The 27,848-nt window shown below is 40.4% G+C and overlaps 2 protein-coding genes across 3 annotated transcripts; both read right to left on the bottom strand.

The window, feature by feature from the left end:
* Nucleotides 1-19,296: 19,296 nt before the first annotated feature.
* On the bottom strand, nucleotides 19,297-23,093 carry lrrc69 (leucine rich repeat containing 69). 2 transcript variants are annotated; one of them, XM_008421957.2, is made up of 8 exons: nucleotides 22,863-23,093; nucleotides 22,655-22,781; nucleotides 22,504-22,576; nucleotides 21,422-21,617; nucleotides 21,187-21,258; nucleotides 20,993-21,094; nucleotides 20,738-20,917; nucleotides 19,297-19,420 (listed from the first exon to the last, which is right to left on the bottom strand). In XM_008421957.2, exons 1-8 carry the CDS (start codon nucleotides 23,052-23,054, stop codon nucleotides 19,313-19,315), a joined length of 1,050 nt encoding a protein of 349 aa, XP_008420179.1. In that variant the 5' UTR covers nucleotides 23,055-23,093; the 3' UTR covers nucleotides 19,297-19,312. The 2 variants fall into 2 exon arrangements, with proteins under 2 accessions (XP_008420179.1, XP_008420180.1); XM_008421958.1 differs by lacking the exons at nucleotides 20,993-21,094; nucleotides 21,187-21,258.
* Nucleotides 23,094-24,308: 1,215 nt separating this feature from the next.
* Nucleotides 24,309-25,378, bottom strand: LOC108166691 (erythroblast NAD(P)(+)--arginine ADP-ribosyltransferase-like). Its single transcript, XM_017307352.1, has 2 exons — nucleotides 25,325-25,378; nucleotides 24,309-24,989 (listed from the first exon to the last, which is right to left on the bottom strand). The coding sequence occupies exons 1-2, from the start codon at nucleotides 25,376-25,378 to the stop codon at nucleotides 24,309-24,311; spliced, it is 735 nt and encodes a 244-aa protein (XP_017162841.1).
* Nucleotides 25,379-27,848: the final 2,470 nt, after the last annotated feature.

Raw genomic sequence — 27,848 nt, 5'->3', positions numbered from 1 at the left:
TAAAGTTCATTGTGACCAAGGCTCTTCTCCCCCCCCACCCCACCCCCCCTTTCTCATCCTCATCTTCTTTTTGCTCTACCTTCTTTTCTCTCTCTCTTTCTCTTATCAAGCGAGGCAGAAGCAGACGCCGACTTGAATTAAGCGCTAGTTTGAAGAGAGGGTGGGCGAGCTGTATGAAGCTGATAACAATACAAAATGGATTTTCTCAAACAGAGAAAAACAGCTGTCTCCATTATTTGAATGCTTCACCTTTCCCCGCTCCATTAATTGGCTCTTTGATCACAGGCAGAGGTGCACGGTGGCTGATAAGGACCAGGTTATTAGTAAAGTAGCCTGGAGGACCTAAAGGCGGCTGTCCGTGGCAGGCTGCAGGAGATGAGATAAAGGCGTGGTAATGGCGGCGTGAGTGGGTGCTGGTGAGTGATAGGGGCTGCGCCACTGGCCTTCGCGTCACCCCGCCGCCTGGCTCACGGCGTTCAGGGTGGAGGTTGAGCGGAGGCGGGGGGGGGGCTTCAGCGGCAGGACGGAGCGCGATACGGCAGCTAATTCAGGATCGTGATTCATCTCGTGAGGAGAAGAGTGGAGTAGGATTTGATTTTGTAGCTGCTTTCTCCTTCTGAGTAGAAAACTCTCTCTTTCTCTTTCTCTCTCTCTCTCAATCCTCTGCCTCACTCATCCGCTCACAATCAAACTGTGAGAGGACATTTGCCTTTTGCTAAATCAGTGATGGCTTGCAAGGGGAAAAACTTGACCAAGGAGCCCGCCTCAAATCAAAACAGGTTGTTTATGTGACGTTGCAAGAAGGGAACATTTGTGCTTTAGATTCACTGAAATCTTACCAAGACGAAGCTCGCTTATGTGTTTCTTATTTACTACAATTCCTGGTAGAGGAAAGAAATCTTCAAGAAATTGTTCAGTTGCGATTCCTCCATGTGCCTCTCTCCTTACTTCCCTCTTTAAGACGTATAGGACCAGAGGGGACAAGAAGGGTATTTGTGTGTGGTAAAGCATGACAAGAAAAGAGGGTAAGTGTTGATATTAAATTAAAGAACACAAGGTTATCTGGTTCCTGCACATGGTTAGGCTGCCCTGGGCCGAGGGTAATCTTCTAATAGCGTTCACAACGGATGACATTATTAAGGAACTGGGCCGATGTGTCAGGGCTTTCCCTCTTTCTCTCTTGAGCAAAACAGGGATGAGCAAGAGATGTGTAGGAAAACAGGACAGAAGCTGACAAACTTCAAGGGGGAGGCGGGAGGGAAGGAACTGCTGAAAGAAACGGTGCGAAAAGAAGGAAGTGTGCAAGGAAATAAAGCTGAACGACTCCTTTTAGCTATCCGTCTCTGTCCATACATAAACATGCAACGCTCATCAGCTTGTTTGGAACATTACAGGATAAAAAAAATTATATGTAGTTCCCCTCATCCCCCCAAGCAACGAATCCTGGGTCTTCTCCCAGTGAAAGGTTCCCGGAAAACCTCCAAGGAGACTCAAGGAAGCGAGTCTTTTATTTCCTGCAGCTCTAATTGAAGCGTACCCCGGACTGCAGTGACACTGACCATTGCTGTCGGTGTCAAGCAACGGACTCCATTCACTGCCCGGCAAGGTAACGACGAAAATGATAAACACAAAGACAAATAAAGTTGCTCTAAGCCTCAAAAAGTGAGCTGAAACTCCGTAAATGAATTCAGAGGAGAGGAGTCATTTCCCCTATACACTAAAGTTCATCTCTCTCTCTCTCTCATTTAACAGTGGCGGTATCTTTTAGCACATCCACTCGAATACGAGCTGAAATATAGAAACTTTCAAGTGCAGACGGATGTGCATGCTCCTTCGCAAATCTTACACTGCAAAGAATTGCTTTTGTGGCCCGGATCAGATAACGCCACAGCTCTCTTTATCTAAAGTAGCTCAAAAATCATTTTAAAATGGAAACTGCTGCCCTTTAGCAATGCTTTGAGCTTTGACTAAAAACTCTTTGACATTTCCCAAATCCTTATTGAGTTGTTCATGAGAAATGAGTCGGGGGTGGAGAGGGGGGTTTATTTTTATGCGCCGGCGGACTGACCTCTCCGTTCGGCAGCTTCCTGTTCTGCGCAGCGACGAACCCGTCAGAGCGCATCCGTTTCTCTGAAGCTCTGCGTTTGACATTGACGTCGTGGGGTGAGCAGGTACTTCTTACTGCGTCTTTCCGTCTGAGGAAGTGCATTTGTGTTGCAGGTGGGGGTGTTTGAAGTGCCAAAGTGAACATCTTGCTCGGATCCGAAGTCAGTAGGTCTCTTCCCAAGCAGGCGGCCAGGAAGGAGGAAGTGATTGATGGCTAATGAGGGCTGAGCGAGGAGCCGAGGCCAAACACGCAGCGCTCTGCCTACTGTGGCTTTACAACATGATGGATGACGCGCTGAGAAACACTGCCCACACACATACATACCATATTTTTTAACGTCTGCGTGTGTGGGTGTGTGTGTGTATGTGTGTGTACGTGTGTGGAATGTCCTTCCTTGTGTATTTTTAAATCATCACTGTAAGACATTTATACTGTTATCGAGCCAAATCATTTCCAAAGAAAACTGTAGTATAAGACGCAGTGGGACATCACAGTCCATCAGTCACCTTGAACCCCACTGTCTTCCTGCTCGTTGGTTGACTCCCACACCGTTCAAATATCCCGCTAACTTTTCCTATAGCCGCAGCGTGAAGCCTCGTTTAAACTCCGCAACATATGGATGGCTGGGAAACGGTGCTTTACCCTCCAGGTTGATCGTTTGATCGGTGATGACTTGGCCTTAATGGAACATGATAACCTTGAAAAATTGGTAGAGGTATCCAAGGAAACAGATTTATGTGAGCGAGATATTGGTTGAAGGAACAAAATGATATATTTGTAAATCAAATAATACTCAAGTGTGCATTAATAACTGATCCTTCTCTTTACATAAGAGGAACAATTCTCCCAAACAGTCAAAAGAAATATTAAACATGCGCATACACATACTTGTGTATTTGCATGTGTGTATTTAAGGTCTTCGTCCTGTTGGATGGTTTATCCTCCATCCCAGTCTGAAGATCTTGGCATCCTCTGACAAGTTTCCTTCCAAGACTGAACAGTTTTTAGCTTCATCCATCTTCCTATCAGCTTTTACCAACTTCCCCACTTCTACTAAATAATTCTCCCGCCTGAGCTGTGGATCTCTGCAGCATGAGTTTAAGGGGAACAACTTGGTAGATTTGCACACATGCCAATCCTCTTTCCGTTCTCAATTTATGGATTGAAGAGTGATTTGTGTGAGAGATGTCAAAGGTGTGGTTTTGTAACCTAACCCTGTTTTAAAATTAGTACTTTACCCTTAACCTGTCTGACCCATGACTTGGTTTTCATGATGTTTTTTCTTCCCTGGTGTTTTCTAATAAACTGGACTGTTCATCATTTTTCTTTCAACTTCACATTTATGCACTACTTTGTGTTGCTGGAATAAAAATACCAATAAAATTCACTCAATGCGGTTATAATATGGTGACATGTTGAAAAGGAGGCATGAATGCTTTTGCATGTGGCCCTTTTAAAGTTTCTCTTTCAAACTGTTTCCTTTTTTAAAACTTTTTAACTTTTAAACATCAGTAGGGACAATATGAGCCTCACAGAGCAGTGCTCATTGCAACTTATATGTGGTGCAACGACATGCATTAGGTTTGTCACCTGAACAGACCAGGTGAAGCCATAAGCACCCAGAGAGCACCGGAGGAAATTTATGGCTTGTTTTCGACCATCCTTTACATCACCTGGCTCCACTTCCATTCGGTCATCTCTGGTCCTCCGTCTCCCCCTCCCTCTTCTTCACCAGCACCATTTGCCTCCCCAGCTGCTTTGCACCTGGATGTTGGCCTGGGAAGGAGACAGAGACACAGGCCATCCATCTTTTTGAGCGAGCACATGTGGACTAAAGGTGTGCTGGGGGTTCCTGAAATCCTAACCAAAGACATGGCAGGAAAAGGGATGTGGGCTAAGCTAATTGACAGGGCTTTAGCTTGGCATTGTTTTAATGGTCATATTACATGTACTGGTGGTCCCCAACCTACATGACTCGAGTATTAACTAAGCATTGCAGAATCTGTATGATGACGGATGAATCCTTGCTCACCTTGGCTAATTTCGGGCTTAAAATCAAACGATGTGTCTCTTAAAAATCCAACAACTCTGACACAGTTGCCCTAACAAACTTGATGTTGACATTTTTACTAGCAGGTTTTGACACCCAAATATAGTTATCCCCCAAGGACTGTTTCACAGACAAATGCAAGCCAACATTAAAAAGAAAAACAGAGTTTAGGAGCTGTATAAATGTGAAATGCAATAGCTTTCAAACCCACTTACTGTTCAAAAACACAAAATGTGACACAATATAGGCACAAGCCTATATTTGTGCTCTCTCTCTCTTAACCTGACACCAACAGAGTATTTGAACATGTTTGCATCACCTCTCTTTTATTAGACTGAAGGAGCAAACTACTGCAGTAAACTCCAGAGCTATTAGCACAGCACCTCACAAATCTGGCTTTTATAGAAGAAAGTAAAAAAAAAAAAGAAGGCCCTCGTTAAAAGAAAGCCGTAAGAAATCCTTTTTACACTCAGCCACAAGCCATGGAGGGGACACGGCAAACACGGATGCAGGTGCTCTGGTCAGCTGAAATCAAAACTCCGTGTTTTAGCCCACATGCTAATGCATGTGAAATTGTTTTACTCATGCAAACTGAAGATGTCATCGTGCTGCGGGGATTCTTCTCTTCAGCAGGAACAGGGAAGGTGGTCAGAGTTGATGGAATCATGGACAGAACTGATTGTATGAAAGTCCTGGAAGAAAACCGTTTAGAGGCTGCAGAAGAAGACGGAGGCAGAGGTTTACCTTTTTACGTGTACAGACAGAGCTATGATGGAATGATTTAGTTCGCCATTATTTTGTGAAACTGATAAAATAAAACCATAAATATGTTTCATACCGTTAATGGCATGAACACAGGAGGTCACATTTTTGATGACTTTGAACTGAAAAGGCTGTCTTTTAGTTAAGGCAGATAAAGACAACTTTACTAATTTTGACATCATTTGAGGGTGTTTTGAATGACATTTCACAAAAATGTATTTATTTTTTTGCATCTATGTTGGTAATTTAGATCTTCACATCTCACCTTTCACTTTAAACATGCACCTCAAGCTCTGGAGTCTTAAAACTACCAGGTCACTCAGGATTGTTCTGCAACCCAGATTTAAAATGTAAAATGCTTTTGTGTGTGTGTGTGTGTGTGTGTGTGCGTGTTCATGGAGGAGTGATGGCACAAAGACAGAGAAGCAGCTACAAACTACTCTACGATTGGTTAAATAACTGAGAAAACAACAGAGATGTGTTCAATTTAATAAACAGAAAATTTTGTCAGCTAATGTGCTTAAACAGAAACAAGATTTTACTGAAGAGGAACATTATGATAGTTTAACTCCATAATTGGCAAAACTATTTTTAGTAAACGTAACATTTTTATCTGTCTATGACTAAAGAATAATTGAGAAAAAGTGCAATGAGAGAGTGCTTTGTCCTGGATAGCTTTAACTTATTTGGTAGTTTTACACTAGGTTTTCTAGGGTGTAAGACAATTTAAAGGGCAAAATCCAATCTCTTCTGAGTAATATTCTGAGTAATAAGAAGGTTAAAAGTGATGTTTATGAAATGGAGTCTAAATGGAATGCTTCCCATACAAAAATTAGTTTCTTCTCCATTTATAAATGCATTAAAATGTGAATTAGAGCAGATATTTTAGGGTGCCGTTTATGTGAGGAATAAAAGAAAAGAATAAAACAGATGGAAGGCAGTGGAATAAACTAAACAGATTCTACTTCTTAGTTGACATGACCTTTTTGCTTTTTTTTTTTTACAAACATTTTTCTTCTGCCTAAATCCTAGTTCAAGTTGGAGATGTGAACTTTCACGTAATAAACGACAAACAGGAATTATTCATTTCAACGTTGATGAACTGAATTAGGAATTAGTTCTTGCTAAGAATGAGTTGCACTCACCCTGAGAATATTTATTAAATGTTTGATTTGTTTTCACTTTAAAACCGTTGGCTACTCAACTTACTTTCAAAAACGTTAATTCGTTTGTTCCTAAAAGTTTATCTTCAAAGAGTCCCTGACAGTGATTGCTTGCATCTTAATGAGTCTCAAGTGAGTCACTTTACTCATGTTTGTGTCGGCTGTCAAAAATCACCAATAAGTTGTAAAAAAAAAAGTATAAAGTTGTAAGGGCAGAACAGTTTGAATTTGTATGCTAGATGATTTGTTGCTCAGAGAGACTCGAAATAAAATTCTCTCAGCAAGCAGAATATAGATAAGTGTGAAAAATGTGATTTATTAATAAAATGTAAATAATTATGTATGCAGATCAAGTTAACAACCTCACTAAATGTTATTTGTTTCTGATCAGAAAAAAAACTTTTTTTTTTTTTTTACTTTGAAATGTAATGCTACTCAAAGCATTGAAAAACTGATTGGCAGAGTGAAAACTGTGAAATATACATGTTATCTCCCAGGGCGCACGAGTTGGATTATTTCAAGAGTGAAGCAAGATGGAGAAAGATTGTCTGGGGCTAGCTGTCAAGGGACCAGGAAAGGTTGCAACATTCTCCTATATCTGCATGAAACGTCTCAGAACAGAAATGGCAGCTCTCTGGTGGATTTGAATCCAGACACAAGCAGCAGAATACTAATAAACAAACGGCACACAGACAGAGACCTATAGGAGGAATACACTCTGGAAAGCAGCAGCACTGTTGACGCAATAAAATAGGAAAAAAAATCCATCGCTTGGTGTAATAGCTGTGCTTTGGATGAAGCTGCTGCATCACATAAATAAAATACTGCATTTTCTTCTGTTAGCTTCGCAAATGAGTTGTAAATGTTTATTCATGTATATCTGATAATCTCCTTTATTCACAGGATTCAAACAGAAAAGAAGGAACAGCAGGAGGGGAGAAGAGCACCAAATACTGCAAAAGTTAAGCAGCGCTTCAAAAACATATATTCCTCCAATCTATTTGCACTTTTTAGAGGGTTTGATGTATGTAGCAGTGTATTTCTATTACTGCAGAATGAATGAATGAATGAATGAATGAATGAATGAATGAATGAATGAATGAATGAATGAATGAATGAATGAATGAATGCCGTCTACTGTCTGTCCTCATTGACCCCTACTACTAACATTTCTGAGGGATTTGGATGTTCACCATGCAGAACCACTCGTGCTTTTTTTATATAAACTTTACATTTTAGTCAAATCTGGCTTTGCAAATTCAGAAGTTTTGGAACTGGAATTATTTTATTTTTATTTTTTTTAATCAAATTTCACAGTTTAAAATTAAATTCAGTTGGTTTATGTAGCACCGTTTCACAACAAATGTCTCAATGCCCTTTACAAGATATTTATTTAATGGGTAAAATATCAGATATTTTCTGAGTTGAATAAACCTGTGTTTAAAATAACTTAAAGAACAACTCAGAACATTAGAGAGAACTAAAAAAAATCTTCCTGAAGAGCAAACACAAGCACATTTGCTCTTCAAAGTGAACAGTTCTCAGGGATCAGTCCACTTTAGCTGTGATCCAAATCCTAATAATGATGTAATATTTGATCCTGGCTCCACTACATCTCACTTGCAAAGCGATAGAGCCCCATCAGAACAGACAATGTTAGGTCAAACAGTTTTTAACAGGCTTCCGTGAAACTTTTTCTTCCAACTTTTTTCCCTTATTTTTCTGCTCTGTAAGTATTTATGATCTCAGCTGCTTGGTTGAGATCTTGCATTATCAGTCCAGCACACAATGCTGGATTTCTCTAGCTGTTCATCGCATCGCCGTGCAGCAAATGTTTGATTAAGCTTTTCCTCACCGTATAGCTCAGCCGTGTGAGCGAGGCAATATCACCACAAGAGATGCTCGGCCTGCACGAGGCATCGGCTCCGTTTAATTATAGAGATGCCGAATAAATATTTACAGATGGCCGATCCGTCTTGTCCGTGCCGAGCCTGTGAGAGGGATTTATGGGCCGCCAGTTAATGCAGAACATACCGCCGACATTGTTCCCTCACGGAGGCTTGATATTATACTCCTCATGTGGTACAGCTCCTCAGGCCTCGCTGGACCCGATCAGATGCGAGTTGGTGAACGGGATTCATTCTGAATTTATTTCAGTTTTTTCAGTGGTGTAAACTTAGAGAAGTACGCAAAGTAGCGTTAAACATCACCAATAGCTAGAAGATGTGAAAATGGAGAAATAAGACAAATAAACAAGTTTAGCTGCCCCCCTGTTCTTATCGGGTTTTACCATCTTCCCTGTCTCTGCCGAAATCAAACATCTCAACTGTCTTTTGCTGCCACTACCATGTTCCTTTGTCTTGTATTCAGCTAAACGTAATGCCATGACGTTATCGTATGCTAATTTGCGTTGGTCTCTCACATGAAGTTCCAATCTGATACAAAAAGAAGATTTTGCACTTCGACAAAATGTGGAGAAGATCGAGGAAGGGAAATCCGCAAATTCTGAAATTCACTCATACACATCCAGCTTCACCAACCGACATTCATGTGAGCTACTCTGATGAGCAGGATGTCGTCTGTTTGCACTGTGGATGTTTTCCGCTTTGGCCGCTGGGAGAGAAATACAGTAAAAGCGCATTAAGCGGTTCACTCTGGAACTCACTGGGGTGCTGCAATGTTTCCTAATGTTCTCGTTTTATTGCGCACAGCTCTTGTTTGCGTGAGTGTGTGTGTGCGCGTAGGAAGTTTTAGCAGCCCCATGACTAAATGTGGCTGTTCTCACCATGTGTGGACGCTCGCCTGCGCGCCCGGCTCCAAAGCCATATGGTATGTGGTCAGTGGAGTGAGCTCTGGAGGGCACCTGGCCAGCAGCTTGCTCACCTGGCTGTGGAAACCCCTGCCAACAAGCACACCTGGCCAAGCTGGCACACATGGAAAGGAAATGGATTGTGCAGCAGACTGAAAAGCAACCCTGCTTGGAATAGAGAAGCAGGAGTTTCCTATTGTTTTTGTTTTTTATTCTAGATAAATTTGCGACGACGTGAATTTCAGCACAGGTCGCAGATTCTCCCTTTTTAATAGCTCTGAGAGTCTGACTCTCGACATGATCCATAATGAGCAAAGTTTGTCTCTTCCTGCATCTGTTCCTACAGTTTGTGCCAGACTGCGCCAGCCCATCAATTTACCATATGATGGCACTTCCTTCCTGCAGGTTGTCCTCTGCTATCAATTACACACTCCTCTCCCTGCAAGAAAGATGCTCTTTGTCCCCACGTCGCACACACACACACATACACACGAACACGGGCACACACGACGGACGCGGAGGGGACAGACACCTGCGGAGTGTTTGTCACCTCTTCTGTTGACATCTGTGGCGGCACTGCATTGTGGGAGAGGCAGCCATCTGGTACTGGCGAGGCTGGATTAGAAGGGGGCAAGTGGGCGCGATGCATCACGCTGCTCTTTTCTGTTGGTCTGAGATGTGTGAGGTGTTGGGTTGTTCAACTAGTATTATCCTGGCTGTCTCCGTCAGCATTAAATTGCAAATATAAACAAAGTGTGCACAAGTTGTAGTGAAAATGATCGAATAAACTTTGCAATGCAAAAATAAATAGTTTTTTTTTTATTATATTACTAAACCTAACAAGCAAGACCATTAAACATAAGAAAAATAGAGTTTAGCATTCATTAACCCTTTCATGCATAGTGGTCACTACAGTGGACAGCTATCTAAAAGACATTTTCTTGTGTTTCTTGTGGATTTTTATGTCATAAATGCACACAGACCACTGAAGTGGACACTAATGCATCATAAAATACACTATCAACTACTGGCCATCAGCTGCAAATGCAAGAAATTATTTTTGTTAAATCCAATATGGCAAACAGACAAAAAAGCTCGCCAACCATCCCGGTCCCTCCTTCTACCGCAGACGACTCTTGCAGGTAAAAACAAATATTGTGACATCAGATAACCCCTAAAGAACAATACTACTGATGTATTTTTCAAATAACAACTTTGTATATGGAGAAAATTACAATTGGTCACCTAAAAAAAAAAAAATGTACACATTTTTTTTCTACCTTTTTTTATGCCTTAAGAAAATCCCGCAAAAATTGCCAGGTTGATAAAGGTTACTTATTGACTCTTTTGAACCTTTAAAAAGCAGTCGCCTGCTTTTTGGTGTTGAAAAACATCAAGTTCAGAGGAGTTGCGTTTGGATTAAATAGTAAAGGTCATTTTACTTAATTTAATCCAGTTCACACTGGTATCAGTTTCAGTTTAGACAAATGTAAATTGTATTCAACGTAATGTTACTTTGGAAATGAGTCTTAAATAAAAGAAGGGGAAAGAGCAAATCAAGACTATCCAGGTTTTCCAAAGAGACAATGCCCTTCACAGCTATCAGGTTCCCTGTTGAAGATTTTTAAAAGTCCTTTAAATAATGTGAGCTTTTATTGCAGCAACACAATCTCATGAGGGGAAAAAACAGCACTTTTTTCACTGGGTGGAAAATCCTATTTGCTCATGATATAAATACAGTGTGAAAGAAGCTAATTTCTCTTGGGCTTCACTCCATGGGAAAGACAAAATAACTCAAATAAGGTAAATGTGTGCTTCACTCAGTAAATCTGAAAACAGTTTCAAGTCTGATCAGTTCAGAACGTAACGATTGCAAAGATGCGCCTAGATTTTTACAAAAACTGATATCTGTGCAAGAAGGAGTAAAATTATGTTCTGCTTATGAAGAAAGTTAATGGAGATCATTGTCTGTGTGTTTCTTTAATTTATTCACTATCAAGGTGCTTCTCAGTTAACAGATCAAACTACGCAGGATGCAGTTTGTCTGCCTAATTCAGACTAATCTGCTCAATATCTTTTATATGGCGGGTGAGATTTATCATAACCACATTTATTTAAACCAACTTTCTCCCTTTTTATTGTTGATTTGCAACAACATGTCATGCGACATGTTTATGTCGCATGACATAAATATGTCGCATGAACATGCCAATGTCGCAGTTCATGCGACATAATCAGGTCATGCTTATGTCGCATGAACTGCGACATTAGCATGTTCATTAGCATGACCTGCTTATGTCGCAAGTTCATGTCATCCATGGACATGAACTTGCGACAATTACACAAGTCAAGAGGTTACTTGAATACACAGTAGGGTAAATATCAACATCTTGCTCCACCATGTTGGCTGGAACAGAAACACGCGCCAAGGAGGCAAGTACAAAACTTAACTGCTAACGTCTGGTTTCCAGGACCTCTTAAAAAAATTTTAATAAATAAAAAATGCGCGGCATCTCATTGTGAAAATGAAACATTGCCTCAAACATGAGAAAACAGATGGCTAAACGAGACTCGTACTTTATTTACTTCCTGTTGAAGGAGTAATATTTCCTCACATGAACCGAAGCGTGCAGGAACAGAGAAGTTTGAGGAATGCTCTCTTCGTCTTAAAGGGATTAACTCTGACAGCAGCTTTGGAGGAGAACTCCAATGTCCGACCGCGATAACAGAGACATTAACCCACATATTCCTGAAGGACATCCGTGTGTGCAGGACGTTCACTCGGCTGGCTGTCTGGCTGGGTTGCAGGTCTGCTCATCCAGCCGGCCTGCATGCTGCAGACAGATGTTCTGCAGCGCCACGGGCAGCGTGTGTTCTAGAAAAACCCAGGCCAGATGCCGCTACCTGGTGTCCCACCCGCCTGCCGCGCAGCTACAGCTGACATGCACCGGTGGCCATCGCATGACCTCAAAACAGGGTTACAGGATGGTGCGCTGCTGTCAGTCATGAGTGACAGAGTATTATGGAGCCGAAACCAGGAAGGCTTTATAGAGTCAGATCCTCGGTGTTCGCTGCAAATCTGATTATTCCTCAGTTTATTAATCTAATGAGGAAAATATATCAGGTGCAGCTCATTTAATTACATACATCATCAAAACGATAATATAGTCTAGTAATTCAATTTGGAATGTGAAACTCACATAAAGATTGAGCACACACAGAGTGATTTATTTATCACTGTCAATTATGACGACTTGATCTTATAGCTCTCAGAAAATTAGGAATATTACATCAAATCAACACAAAAGTTATGCTATGCCTACAAAAAGTAAGTGCTAAGGAAGCTGGCTGTTCACAGAGAAAAGTATCTAGATATGATAATGGAAAGTTGCACAGCCAATATGGATAACTGAGAGCCCTGAGAGGATTGGGAAGCAAAGCCTATTCAGGAGTTTTGGTGGAGATTCACAAGGCATCAACTGGACTTGGAGTCACTGGTTGAAGAGCCAACACACACACACACACACGCGCACACACACACACACACGCGCGCGCGCGCACACACACGCATTCACACATGTTTGCGTGGCTGTCTTTGTGGGAACTTTTCATTGACTTCTATTAACATCTACAGCCTAAACCTTAACCTTACCCTTATCCTAACCCTAACCCTTACATACCTAAACCTAACCCTAACCAAAACTCAATTCATACCTCGAGAGTGAAAATTCTCAAACCTTAGTCCTAAACCTAACCCCTGACCCAATAACAGCATTTCCCCTTGTGGAGACCAGGCTTCGGTCCCCACAAGGAGCAGTGGCCCCCATAACATAGTATGTGTCAGGAAAATTGTCCCCACAAGGCATTACAAACAAACGCACCTGCACATACACACACACACCGAAGCATCCAGGTCATTGTGCAATTCAAGCTGCTTGAAGTTCAGAGTGAAGCTTCCAGCCATTGACGATTTGGGCAGTCATGTCTTCTGCTGGAGTTGGTCCCTTGTGTTTAATCAAGTCCAAAGTAGGAAATGTAAGTGCACTTCATGCTTTCCGTCTGCTGACGAGATTTAAGGAGATGCTAATATCGATTTTTAGCAAGACTTGCCACTGCCTACACTGCCAAAAGCATCAGTATGTGGTATAGTCATCATGGTAGCACCGCGCCGTATGTAACTGACCTAAAATCCATAGAGAACCTACAGAAGAGATTTCCCTGACACCTCAGCAAAACCAGAGGCAGATGCAGTAATTAATGAAACATGAGGCTCGATGAAGCATTAAGTGTACATCCTGTACAATACATGGACATACTTTGCAGGAGATGGAGATTTCTGTGTTTAAATCCTTATTTATTGGTCTTTCATAATATAAAAAAATATATAAAAGAAACACAATTTGGGATTTTTTTCAGCTATGAGCCAGAATTGTTAAAATGAATAGAAATATGCACATGGAATTTGTTGCACTTCATCTTATATCAGTTTCTTTTTTTTGTTTAATTATGAAAATAAATGAACTTTTCTATGATATTCTAATTTATGGAGGTGCACCTGTATCATATCAAGCTAAGTGAACCATATGAAGTAAGATCAGAAACTAGCTGCTACGTCTCTTTCTGCTCCTCAGATACATAAACAGCTCCTCTTGTCTCCGTCCCTCTCTCCAAGGTCCCTGTTATAACCAAACCCGAGGAAACTTTCCAAGAGATTCAAAGACGCCCAAGATGAAAGATTTATTTGTTCTTTTGAAGTTACTGCTGTGACTTGTCATATTTCTGCAGCAAATACGCTCTGGTAATGGTATATATTTTATTTTTTGCGTTGTGGTTGGTGCTGACCCAGAACTGCCAGAGAGAGAGAGAGAAAGGGGTGGAAGGGTGGGGGGTGGCCTGACGACCGGGCTCTTGTCTCAGAACTCCCCTAATGAGGAATGTTTCTGTAATGGAATCACTTCCTTGCAACCTCAAAGGACTCTGACTGTTTTTTATTTATACTTGGTGATGCGAATATGAGCACAAAAAAAAAAAGAAAAAAAAAAAAGAGGTTTGTGCAGAAAGCTAGATTATTGCATCTGGGCGGCTTTGTTTTGCTGCATCCTTCTGTAGCTCGGTGCCCTTTTACATCAAGCTTGTCTGGATTATTTTCTTTTCATCTTTTAATTTCTATTTAGAAGACCCTTTTGTTGCATTGTTTTGATTCCAACGCACGGTCTCGCACATCTGGTGCCTCTGCCATCTTATTTGTAATTGACATGCAACAATGACTGCAAGAAAACTTTCTCCTTCTCTAAACCTGGAAGTCTTTGCTCTCATTCATTACATTTAAAAGCCAAACGGTTCACGCAAACGTTTTGAACGGATGCTTGGATTTCAGTTAAGCTTTGATTCTTAATACCATCTCATTGTTCTCGTTTTTTATTAGCAGCTCTATCTTTTAGATTCATCAGGTTTGCTACTTATCAGTCTCAATCTCAATTCATCTGCTTAACCAGCAGAGAATCACACTGCCCCCTAGTGCCTATCGTGATTAACAACAAATAAGAATTGATTGTGCAGCTGTCAGGCAGACAATATCCTGGTACTCTGCCAATGACACCGCACCAGGATCTGACATGGGCACCAAAGCTGCACAGCAGTTTGAGACTGCTCTGCCATCCGCAGAACTTCTGCACCAGGTGCTACAGTGGAATGGCTTAGGTCAGAGTAAGTCCACATGTTAGATGGGTCCCTTTCACAAAACACCATAAGACAGAAAGGGGCTCTAACACAAATTGTGTGTTACAAGGACCAAGGACGTCAGTCCACCAATGACTCGCACCGCAAGCCGGCTTCACAGGTCAGGGACGTTTTCTGTTTGCAATTTGCAAATTTCTGTGGTTTTATTGTTTTTGTTGTGTACCTAGTAGGCAGTTTTAATGGAGTCCCCAGAACAATTGACCCCTTTGGCGATTTTTCACTCACATTTGGTGTCCAAATGTTGTAGATTCCACACAACCTAGTTCCTTCTTTCCCATGTTAGCAAACATTTGTATATTTATGCACTTAATTGCATATCAGTTTATTGTCAAACAAATAATTAACTAATTTATCCAAAAGATTTTCCCCAGGTTTGTGCCAGGTTGAAACTTCCAGGCAGCCCAGTCCCTCAAGAAAGGAATCCTTGTTGACGGTACAACTAAGGGCTAAAAGCCTCTATTTTTAAATCTGGTGCTTACAGGTCCTTTTCAAAAAATTAGCATATTGTGATAAAGTTCATTATTTTAATGATAAAAATTAAACTGTCATATAGTTTAGATTCATTGCACACCAACTGAAATATTTCAGGTTTGTAATATTTTAATACTGATGATTTTGGCATACAGCTCATGAAAACCCAAAATCCCTGTCTCAAAAAATTAGCATATCATGAAAACGTTCTCTGAACGAGCAGTTAACCTCATCATCTGAATCAACAAAGTAACTTTAAACACCTGCAAAAGATTCCTGAGGCTTTTAAAAAACTCCCAGCCTGGTTTATTACTCAAAATCGCAATCATGGGTAAGACTGCTGACCTGACTGCTGTCCAGAAGGCCATCACTGACACCCTAAAGCAAGAGGGTAAGACACAGAAAGAAATTTCTGAACGAATAGGCTGTTCCCAGAGTGCTGTATCAAGGCACCTCAGTGGTAAGTTTGTGGGAAGGAAAAAGTGTGGCAGAAAACGCTGCACAACGAGAAGAGGTGACAGAACCCTGAGGAAGATGGTGGAGAAGGGCTGATTCCAGACCTTGGGGGAAGCGGTGGACTGAGTCTTGAGTAGAAACATCCAGAACCACCATCCACAGGCGTGTGCAGGAAATGGGCTACAGGTGCTGCATTCCCGAGGTTAAGCCACTTTTGAACCAGAAACAGCAGCAGAAGCGCCTGACCTGGGCTACAGAGAAGCAGCACTGGACTGTTGCTCAGTGGTCCAAAGTACTTTTTTCAGATGAAAGCAAATTTTGCATGTCATTCGGAAATCAAGGTGCCAGAATCTGGAGGAAGACTGAGGAGAAGGAAATGCCAAAATGCCAGAAGTCCAGTGTCAAGTACCCACAGTCAGTGATGGTCTGGGGAGCCATGTCAGCTGCTGGTGTTGGTCCACTGGGTTTTATCAAGGGCAGGGTCAATGCAGCAGCTATCAGGAGATTTTGGAGCCCTTCATGCTTCCATCGGCTGAAAAGCTTTATGGAGATGAAGATTTCATTTTTCAGCACAACCTGCCACCTGCTCACAGAGCCAAAACCACTGGTTTACTGACCATGGTGTTACTGTGCTCAATTGGCCTGCTAACTTTCCTGACCTGAACCCCAAAGAGAATCTGTGGGATATTGTGAAGAGAAAGTTGAGAGACAGACCCAACACTCTGGATGAGCTTAAGGCCATCAAAGCATCCTGGGCTCCATAACACCTCAGCAGAGCCACAGGCTGATTGTCTCCATGCCATGCCGCATTGAAGGCTGAAAAAGATTCCTGACCAAGTATTGAGTGCATAACTGAACATAATTATTTGAATGTTGACTTTTTTGGTATTAAAACACTTTTCTTTTATCGGTCGACTGAAATAGGCAAATTTTTTGAGACAGGAATTTTGGGTTTTCATGAGCTGTATGCCAAAATCATCAGTATTAAAACAATAAAAAACCTGAAATATTTCAGTTGGTGTGCAATGAATCTAAAATATATGACAGTTTAATTTTTATCATTACATTATGGAAAATAATGAACTTTATCACAATATGCACATTTTTTTAGAAGGACCTGTATATCCCCTCACTGGAGCCCGCCCTGAACAACTGCCCAAGTTGCCAATATCAAAAACCACCGCTGCATGTAAAACCACGGCTGATTTTTAAGGGGTACAAAAATACCAAACTGTAGTAAAAAAGAAAAAAACGATGAAGGGATAACATGACAAGCGCGGTACTAAAGATTCAACACAAAACAGGCAATAAAATTTAAAGAAGTCAACCAATTTTTAGAAAGTTCAAATATAAAACCTGATCGTTGCAGTGCCATGCAGGATACGCTCTGTGCTCAGCAGGCCTCGGGTAACTCTTGCTTTGTTGTTGTATAAGTGCTTTAACTGACAAGGCAAACTAAACATCTCCTCAAAAACAATACAAGACCGCAGAAAGCACTTGAACAAAAGAGGATTATAATGAACCCAAGCTGCCTTCGCATAAATACATCATGCTGAGTGAATTTGCCAACCTCACTCTCTTCTACCTCTAACCACGGCAAATGAGAATTTATGTATTCACCGCTTTATCATTCTTTACTTTTTCTCTTCCCCACAAGGCAGCCATGGCACACGAGACAGACATTTTCACCAAAGGCAACATGCCCCTCACAGTAATTATATCAGAGTTGGAGAGAGGCTCATTAACATATGTTGGGCATGTCAGGAATTTACAAGCGGCGTTTTTGTAGGGGCCTTTCGTCGGTGTGGAGCTCCCATCCGTATGGCGTCTCCTTTGAGGGTGCAACCTTCCTATTTACATAGACGTCAATCACCCGGTGTGGTTTTAGGAAGCACACGAACATGAACACACACACACGCACACACAAAAACAGAAGAGAAAAACAGAGCATGTCAGTGCATGTGCGCAGAGGTGTGGCCCATACGCAAGTCCTGGAGCAATATAATAGAAACAAATCCATAGAGGCGTAATGGACTAAGTGGTTAGTAAAGTATTGACACTTGAAAATAAATGCGCACCACTTTCCAGATTTTCCATTTGTAAGAAAAAAGAAAACTATACAGCCTTTTTTTCCTTCCACCTCAAGGTTATTGTGAAAATTTGTCGTCGAATCCTAATAAGAGTCGTTCTAAACGTAACATTACGCTCACTCGTTACTCTTCTGCAGTTTGATGAAGTGTGTCTTTGACTGCATGCATAAGGCTTGACACCAGACTAGCGGCTACTCCTGAGGTCACCATGTTGGCGCTGGAGGACCCAGCATATGTTGCCTGCAAGAAGAAACGTAACGTTTGCCCTTCACCTGGACAACAGGATGGAATAACCAGCCATGCTCACTGCTAAAAATGATACTGAATGGCAATTTCGCATTAAGCCTCTTGTCAGTAGTGAAGCTTTTACATGTTTTGTGCAGTAAAGATCAAGTATGAGCTTGATACCAGAAATTTTAAGAAGTAGCTCATAGAAAGTGGAGCAGAAGCTGAGAAGGACTGCATCAACACACTGTTGAAATCAGCTAGAGAGTTAATGGATCATCTAAAGAATAAGAAAGATGTTGGAAATTACCAACTAAAACCTCAGTATCTTTGTGGCTTTAATTCTTTTTTTAAAAAAATAAAAAAAAATACATCCAGTGGCAGACAGAAAAAAAAGTGAGCATACAATGAGTTGGAGCAGAATTAAGAGGTAGACAAGGAGGGAAGTCATTTGTTCCCATCTTTTGCTCCACCAAATGTCATTTCAGTGACTGAAGACGCGTTCATTTCCATCACCATCCATTCTCTTTCTCTATCTATCTCTCCTTTTCTTTCACATTCACTGTCACTGCCTTTTCGCTTTAAGTGCACTTTCGCCCACACCACTTGGAAATTGATTGAAACAAAATGTCACAATTATGCCCTGTAGCTCGCCGCTTCAATTATTCATCAATTAAGGGCTAGGCTCCTTTTTTTTCTCTCCTCTGAGCTGATTTTTCATTCAGTTTGCTCGAGATGTATGGCTCCCCTGCTGTTAACCAGTCCAAAGTCATTAGTTTCTGGGTTTGCAATTAAACCTGATGCATTATGTATGAGGCTCCGACTCAGCAGACACACGCTCAGCAGCAGCAGCAGCGGCAGCAGCAGCAGCAGCGGCCGCCGCGGCAGCAAGTGAACAAGCTGCTAGGCTCTGGAGGCGTGGATGAGAAATTAATTTGCTTGCAATGAAGTTCTCTCCATCCTTCTCTCTATCTCTCTTTCTCTAGCTTTCTCCTGTTGGAACAGATGCCGCCAGGAGGAGATGGAGGTAGAAATTAGATAACTACATTCAGACAAGGTAAGGGTGAAGATATTATATTGTCGTTATATAAAATATTAAACAGCTTCACACATTCCTTGACCTTCGTAAACAGATAAGAGGTCATTTGCATGCACACCTTCTCAAAGTCGACCTACGTACAGAACATTAGCAGCATATATCCATCAAAGATAATTAAAAGATGTTTTTTCAAAACTAATTACCTCCTGCATCCTTTAAGCTTCGAGCCTGACGTTTCCCTCACTGAGTCGTATGAAAACTATCGATGAGACAGGAAAAACTTTTTTGCTTGAACTCGCATCTTACAGTGAGCAGTTAAAAATACCACGTTATTCTGCTGCCACCTAGTGGCCACTTGACTCTGTGGCAACAGAGTCGAGCATCCTTCAGTAGTCCTGCATTTATTTCATCTCAACGCCATAGTAGCAGGGTCCTTCTGCTCTGAAGCAGTTGTATGAACACAGGAGAGCCCGGACTGGAATAGTGAGCCGACTCCTCAGGTTCATCTCCTACAGCAGACAAACGACACAGAGAAAGGGTTCCTTAGCCGCTGAATGTTTTCGCCATTTCAGAATCGGCTTGAACATTTTCAATTTTGTTGTCAATAAAGACATTTGAAAGATAAATATATATATATATATATATATATATAAAAGGGGAAAATAAAAAATTACTTTTTTCTTTCTCTTTTTCTTCTAAACATGTACATATGCACAGTGTTTTCACAAAAGAGAAAGTCAATGTTGAACATGTTAGGATAGTTTTACACTTCCAGTGTTCCTGAAAGTACTTGAGCCCTTGAAAGCCCTTATGAAATGATAGATTAATGTGAGTATCACAATTTTAAAAAGATAAAGGCAAGTCATTTTACAAAGCTATTATTAATTGCAATATGTAAATGTAAATAAAAAAGATCCAAAGTTACATTTTTAAGACACGGGCAATTACCTGTTTATTCAAATACAATACAAGAATAAAATATGTTGATTAGAAAGAAGGATGACCAAACAATCAGAGGTTAAATTGATCCAATTTCCTCTTGATAGGCTCTGATCACTGATGCACTTATGATACAAAAAAAAATTATTTTGTTTTTTTTCCGCTGATAAAACTCAATAGAGCTCCTACCATAAACGCATCGACCAACAGGATGTTCCTTCATGTACTTTTTTTGTGTGTTTTTAAGAAAAGTCTGATCAGTGAAGCTCTAATTTTATTCAAATCTTAATGTTTCTCAAATTGTATCTTGCATGAGGTATGAATTCTAATGCTTTCAGAGAAAAAAGAAACATTCATTAGGCTAAAAAATGTCACAAACTAAGCTAAGTATTTTTCTTTTCAACTCAGCATAGATTTTGTACACATTAAAGAGAAAATCGAGGAATCTTCTTATCCACACTGGAAGAGAATGATGAAGACAAATCACAGTAAAAGCAAATCCATTAATTGTTCACATAAAAAAAAAGTTAAATTATATCATTTGGTGTTGAAAAGTTAGCAGAAAACTGAAGATGAATGTGAAAACACAAAACCACAAACAACTTCAGAGCTGAAGCTGGTCATCATTGACTTATTCGCAAACTGATGCTCCCTTTGCACAAGTTTATCATTTGTGCTCCAAGTTGTGTGCAATCTGATCATTTTAATCAATAACTAATTAAAAGAATTCAAAATCAGTTGTTTGTCTAAAGTACTCCATCCTCCCGGTCAAGTTTTACATTTGAGTGTCGAAGCGCGTAGATTAAAAATTAGAATAACCCACCACTGTAGCAGTTTTCATCACAAACACAGAAGATATCTACGTGTTTAGAAAGTGGCGTTCTGACCTTCTTCAGAGAGACAAAATGCACGCACTCCACCCATGTACTGAGGAAGGGCCCATGGCACTCCGTACAACACTTGCTGCTGGACAACAGGTCGTTCAGCTCTGGGTAGTGAGGAAGACTCGGTTTGATCAGAGAGATCTCCTTTCTGACTTCTAACAAAACAAGCCTGGCGGCCAGTTCCTATAGAGACACATCTGGGTTACAGTTACACAACAACAAGAGTTTGAGTTGCAAACATGACGATTCTATGAAGACCTTCAGTGACAGCATCTGAGGCTTCGGCAGTAATGGCACCGGTTTATGTTTAATCAGCCAGTTCCCGTCACAGTACAGCTCCGTCAGGTGCATCAGGTGGAACTAAACATTTCCAATATACGCATTATGCGATGTCACTGATTTCCTTTTCAAAAAGAAAGCCATAATATTTTGGATTTTGCTGTCCAGCGTACCTCTATGGGAAACATGGACAGCCTGTTCCCAGCCACATCCAGAACTTGGAGTTTAACAAGAGCTGTTATTCCCTGCAGGAAAAGCCAGATGGATATAAGGTTTTAGTCACCATGTATTTTATTTATTTATTTTTTTTTGAAACAGTCAGACTTAAATTTGGTGGTTCCAGCTGTTGCATCTCACAAGCTGCCATGAATTATGCCTGCTTTAACAAACCAATTAGTACATACCCACCTCTGGCAGGTTGGTCAGCCTGTTTCTGGCTGCGTACAGCTTTAAGAGGCTTCTGCAAAAGTACAGCTGCTCGGGTAGGCTTGAGAGATTGTTATAGTTAAGGTTGAGCTCAGACAGCGCTTTAAGACAACCAACTTCACCAGGAAGCTCCTCCAGCTTGTTGTCAAGCATGCTGAAGTGCTGAAGCTTTCTCAGCCTGCAAATAAACACATTTTCAGAATCTCTGACAAAGAAATGTAATATTTCTCATTTGAACATCTACCTACTCTGATGCTGGTAAATGTGTTTAGTGCCTCAAACTAGTTTAATGCAATAAGTATAAATAATAATCTCAAAAATATTTTCAATTGTGTACATTAGGTACAAAAGTTTTACAATGAGCACAATTTGCGTTTAAAAAATAGATGGTGTACCGACGCAAGCCCCGTTCCTCGCAGGCTCTCTCAAAAATATGAAAGAAAAGAGAAAATGTGCTATTTAGGTAATAAAGATGTGCTACTCACCTAAGTCTTAACCATGTAACCTATAATTAAATGACCCTCGTTTAGGGAGCCTAAAACAACTGGGAGTATGACAAACAAGGATGATGACCCAGGTTTATTTTGCATACGAGGAAGAGCATGATAAAGGAGTAAAAATTACAGATTTATAACAAAAAAAAACCTGGCGGCTTCAGTCAGAAAACTAAGATTTTCACACCAACAATGTTGGTCCAAAATCATCCCAGAAGTGATTCTCCAGAGCTACAACCAACAGAGATTGGTCTCTCTGGGTGAGATAAACTCTTAAAAATATTGTAGAAGAAGCATAAGATTTGCTCCACGGGCAAAAGTGGAGCAAACTCACTTTACGTAACGTGGGAGTATGTAATGTAATAACAGCAGGAGAGTCAAAGTGCTAACTATATGCAGGTCAAAGGTTAAATTTTTCCACATTTTTTTTTACTGTGAGGTGATTCTACTGCAAGAAAAGAAATTAAGCAAAAAGTTTTGAAAATCTAAAAAGAAAAATCATGGAGAACATTGCGAGTAAAGAAAAAAATAAAAAGAGCAATTTTAGACAAAGTGGGTACATGCATTTACCTGCCAATTTCTGGTGGTAACCTTTGAATGTTGTTGTGGTCGAGATTGAGGACAACAAGGTTTCCTAAGTTACCTTCAAAACATGATGATGCAGTCATTGAGTTGATTCAGGGTCTGAGTTACCAACCCCAAACAGTCCAGACCTGCCTACCAATTGCATCAGGTGACACCACATCAATTTTGTTTCTGTACAAGTCGAGTTTTCTCAGTGAATCCAGGTGTTTGAGGACTACAGGAAACTCCCTCAGGACATTATTTCCCAAATTCAGCTCTGTTAGCTTGAAGACGAAGCCAAAATAGTAGACTGAGCAATCTTTGTGATTTGTTAGGCAGATTACAGGAAATGAGAGAAGACTCACGTGACGTAGAGACTGGAGTTGGGTTGGGAGGTCAGAGATGGAGTTGTGGGACAACAGAAGGACTGAGAGGTTTGGGAATCGGGAAACATACTCAGGAACACTCTTCAACCTGTTTGAATTCAGATTTAAAAAGTATCCTTTGCCACACGAAGCTTTGATCACGGTTCCTCTAAGAGCTACACCATGGGCCATTTTCCTGATCCCACCTCTAGTTGGCCTCCTTCTGTTGAGTTCCCATGGCGACAAAAATCAACAAGCTTGTTCAAGTTCTTGCTTTGGGCAAGTGCGACCTCTATTGGTCACACCTCAATAAACCAAACTGGTCACTTTTTTACAGGTTTTATATGTCAACTATGCTCCTTATGTCGTAGAGTCTATAAATAATATATAAATCTCACATACATGTGGTCAAAAAAGGTATTCCCAAGCAGTTAGGGTAAGTCCATCCATCCATCCATCCATTTTCTTCCGCTTATCCGRGGTCGGGTCGCGGGGGCAGCAGCTTCAGAAGGGAGGCCCAGACTTGCCTCTCCCCAGCCACTTCTTCCAGCTCCTCCGGGGGAATCCCAAGGCGTTCCCAGGCCAGCCTTGGGGAAGACCCAGGCCAGCCGAGAGACATAGTCCCTCCAGTGTGTTCTGGGTCTTCCCCGAGGCCTCCTCCCAGTGGGACGTCCCCGGAACACCTCACCAGGGAGGCATCCAGGAGGCATCCTGACCAGATGCCCGAGCCACCTCAACTGGCTCCTCTCGATGTGGAGGAGCAGCGGCTCTACTCTGAGTCCCTCCCGGATGATAGGGTAAGTCACTTAACTAATTTGCAATCCAGATTAGGGATACAAACAATTAATTGGTTTACAACACATTTTTGATTAATGATTTATTAGATTAAATATAGTTCCAACTGATTACCTAATAGTGTTGCCTTAAAAAATTATTAAATAAATTTTATTTAATTTATATTTAAGTCACATTAAAAATACTTTGAATTTTCCACCTGTGTTGTAAATTTTACATGACCAATAGTCATATTTATATTTTCTAATATTTGATGCCTTGGTCATCAGTAAATTATGCTTCTGATTCTTAGACATTTTTTCTAGTGTTGTAGTTTGCCCAGAAGAGGGCGCTGCTGCCTGCTGGTCATCCTTGAGCTGAGCTGATTGTTACAGGAATAAAGATGGCGGCGCTATACTATAATGGGAAAGAGAAAGGATCCAAAGAGAGTCTGGTGTTGGATGCAAAATGAACTTTATGCAGTTCTGTTCTTTTTCAAAAAATAAAACACTTGACAAGTTAATGTTAATGTTAAACTTCATTATTATTTTTTTTAATTCAGCATTTTCCGAAAAATCTAAGCCTTTATGTTATGATAAAAGAGAAAACTCAGATTTTTAAGAAAATGGTAAGTTACCAATTAGTCAGTCAATAAAATAAATCAACCATAGATTACCTTATTAACCTATGATCCAGATTGCTCTTAGTGCCATCACTTGTCAAGACAAATACAGTTTTACAATCCTGCAGTTCTGCAACATCTTTACTTTTAATAATCTTGAATATCTCATAAGGTGGTATAAGCACTTCTTTCTCTTCAGGATGAGCTGAATATTCTTCTATTACAGCACCATAGCAAGTTTTGATTTTAAAGCACGTCTCGGTACCATACGTGGTCTGGTTGTGTGTCAGAGAGCTGGATGCGAAGCTACCAAATCGCATTTTATATGCCATTTGTTTAAATGGAACCGAGTTTCGTCTGTAAGCAGTATGGCACTTGTTTTTGTCTGCTATTTTTAATTTCTGCAAAGCTGACGCAAGTAGGTAATACAAAATGTGGAACTTAAATGAAGTACCATACATGTTTTTACCTGTCCTGACAGCAACACTGAACTCGTTATACACTCCGTTTTCATGTTCTGTGTAGACACGGATTGCTTGCAGTTCCTGTTGGGTCAGAATATTATCTTTTTTTATCTTGCTTTTTTCATTGTCCCAGTGAGTTCCATATCCTTCCTTTGTCAGTTCTTTTGAGTACTTGTCAAAGAGCATTTTCGCCATCTCGTCTTTGCACTTAGAGTACATGTCATCAATTGATTCCTCATGAAATTCTAATGGTATTATAACAGACCTCTGCAAAAGAAAGAAAGGAAAAGAAGGGGTGAAGAAACTGTAAAGAGATAACTTCTTTACGACAAACACGGGGAAGCACAATAATAGATACAACACTTCATGTGAAAGTTACTTTCGCAATGATATGGTTACAAAATACTGCACAGTCATCTTCATATATAGACAGAAATGGCATAAATGTGTTGAAAGAGGAAAAATAATTCTGCCCAAAGCATATTACCTGGTGTAACATATTTTAGGTTATCAAATAAGACAAAAGACAGAAACTATTTCCTATGATCATTTTTTATTATGAATTTGTGATACAATTTTAGACAGGCAGATTTTAGACTCACCACTCCGTTGAATTGGACCCACCAAAGGAGGCAAAGTGAAGCAAAGATCACCATGTTTCCTTATTTTCCACCTGAAAAGTTCCTAAATTACTTTCACAAATGCAGAAATAACATAAAGTTTATATGAATAGTATTTAAACTCACTCACCTGTGTGATGATTATATCTGCAAAAAAAAAGAATAAAAAAAGAAAAGGAATGACTTTAAATTGAGAGAGCTGTCTCAAAGTGTCAGAATACACACACCACATAACATGTGAGACGTGGAATATTGAACTGTTCCTTTGGAATCATATTTATTACCGTTAATGTTACCAAACAGAACAGTCAGATAACTCAGTTTTCATACTGAACTTGTATAGCACAGTATTTTCTCAAGTCAATAAAGATACAATTCTCCTGCTTGGAGTAGATTTTTAGCAAGATATTCTGTTTGAATATTGTAATGTATGTCAGTTTTCAGAGCTCAAAGTTGCAATAAGAGAATAAAAATGTTGTTCTGGAAGGGAATGTTGTTCAGCTGTGGATATCACAAAGAACAGTAAAATCCAGAATGATAGCTGAGACTTTTTAGAAAACACACATGCGCATCAGACATCAATAGGGAGACATGACCTTTAAACTGCCACGTGCCTCCAGTAAAATATTAAAGATGAAATCTTGTGGTGGGGGAAGGTTTTTGTAAAAGCAATGTCTGCAAACCAAATCCCAGACAGTTACCAGTAGAGGGGTTTCATTGCAACCAACCTTGCAATGACAAATGTACAACAATAAGCTATGGCACTGTGACAAGCCAAATATCGTGCATGTTAATCCCTGCTGTAGTTGCCAGGAAATAGATTTAGCTCATTCTGCTCTGCCAGAGATCCTGCATTGAGCTGGTTGACCCTGACTTTCCAGCTTTAATGAAACCAGATCAGTGAGAAGTTCTGATCAACTTGTCAAGAAAACTAAAAAAAAAAAAAAAAAAAAAAAAAAAGGTTGTACTAAACGTTTTTGTTTACATTTTACCACATTTGCCTAATTTGGTGTAATTTTGTTTTGCTTTATGTTTCTGTAATCCAGTTCTGTATTGGGAACCACCAGGATCCAAAAGCTAGAATCAGCAGAGACCAGTATTAGTTGCTAATCTGAATGACCTCTGAGGAAACCAAACTGTATTGCTCGCCCTCCCGGTTCTTTAATTTTGTAAAGATGACTCAAGAAATGTTAGTTATCATTTGCAGTTTCTTTTTTTTAAAGGTTTTGTTGGCTCTAGTGGCCTTTATTTGAAAGGAAAGAGGGTTATGAGAGAGGTGGAAGACATGCGGCAAATGTTGCCAGGCCGGGAATCAAGCCTGCGACCACCGGCATGAGGACTAAGGCCCCAATACATGGGTTGTGCTTTGCCCCTGCACCACCACAGCACACCCATCATTTGCAATTTCATAAAAAGCATTAGAGAATTAATCATGGGCTTCACCTTTACTCACCTTATGGATTCTCAAAAATGAAGCAATACGTTTGAAGCGCAGTTCTGTTGTAAGATAAACTGAACTTTACCCTCCTAAAGAGTGTTAACCTAATGTCAAACCAGGTACGTTAACGATCAGGATGTGACTTGATAGGAAAAGCAACAGAGTTATAAGGTAACAACGGAGTCCTTTGCCCTGACTAAGAAGAAAAGAATGTTCCAGTCAATACTCTGACTTCCACTTAAACGAAGCAACTTCTGCTAGAGTGTCATTAACCGGTTGTGCCTCAGTTCAGCCCGGGCGGCTCCTGCATAGCCTAGTAAAAATTTGCATCTTGTTCTACTCTTTACTTCGCACAGTGGGGTTAGACCCTCCACTATTGAGAAACCATTGCTTGCTGAATGGGTGATTGTGTCGAAGGTTTTAAAAATGGTAAAAATGGCAGCTATTTCTGTGTGATTATAAAATAGCACATAAAATTGACATCATCGTCCACAACTTCTCCTTCTGTTTGTTGAGTAGAAATTCTACCAAAGAAATCCAAGTCAATGGGAGAAAGCCCAGACAGAGCAGTGAAGTGAGATTAAAATGGACCAGGCTAGAACCCGTGTGGCTCCGTATGGCCATTCTCTGTTCACTTCAGCGGTCGTACAAGAAGCATCAAGTATTGTGTGGAAGTCATTTGATTGACTTCCACACAAGTCAATCAAATGACTTGTGTGTCATTTGATTGACTCTGCTCAACCTTTGTTTTTTATTTATTGACAACTTCTGGATAAGCGTGAGTTTGAGTGCTGAAGTGTTTTTCATATTAGCATGTCACTATTAGCATACTATTAGCATGTCACTACTCATCCTTTTACAGAGTTATAAGACTAAATCCTCTTTTCAGAGAAGGACTTCGCTGTTTTTAGATATATTGCTGTTGACAATAAAGTGTCAGCTGTTTAACTCACTACCACTCGCTTGTGGGTTATTCAATTACTGCTCTCTGAACCTAGTAAAATGTTGGTTTCTTCATTAACGTCTTGTTTAGTAAAGCAGGCACTACATCAACCTTTTAATTACAGT

Source organism: Poecilia reticulata, linkage group LG11 (assembly GCF_000633615.1).
Source record: "Poecilia reticulata strain Guanapo linkage group LG11, Guppy_female_1.0+MT, whole genome shotgun sequence".
Classification (NCBI taxonomy): Eukaryota; Metazoa; Chordata; class Actinopteri; order Cyprinodontiformes; family Poeciliidae; genus Poecilia; species Poecilia reticulata.
This window is presented reverse-complemented; position numbering and strand designations above follow the sequence as displayed.

Excerpts from the sequence above, each read along its gene's own strand:
- lrrc69 (XM_008421957.2), bottom strand. The coding sequence starts at position 23,054 with ATGGCCCATGGTGTAGCTCTTAGAGGAACCGTGATCAAAGCTTCGTGT. Across the intron at positions 21,259-21,421 it reads GGCTGACCAACCTGCCAGAG|GGAATAACAGCTCTTGTTAA; the intron begins GTGGGTATGTAC and ends CTTTTCCTGCAG. Across the intron at positions 20,918-20,992 it reads CTCAGATGCTGTCACTGAAG|GAACTGGCCGCCAGGCTTGT; the intron begins GTCTTCATAGAA and ends GTGTCTCTATAG.
- LOC108166691 (XM_017307352.1), bottom strand. The coding sequence starts at position 25,378 with ATGGTGATCTTTGCTTCACTTTGCCTCCTTTGGTGGGTCCAATTCAAC. Across the intron at positions 24,990-25,324 it reads GGGTCCAATTCAACGGAGTG|AGGTCTGTTATAATACCATT; the intron begins GTGAGTCTAAAA and ends TTTCTTTTGCAG.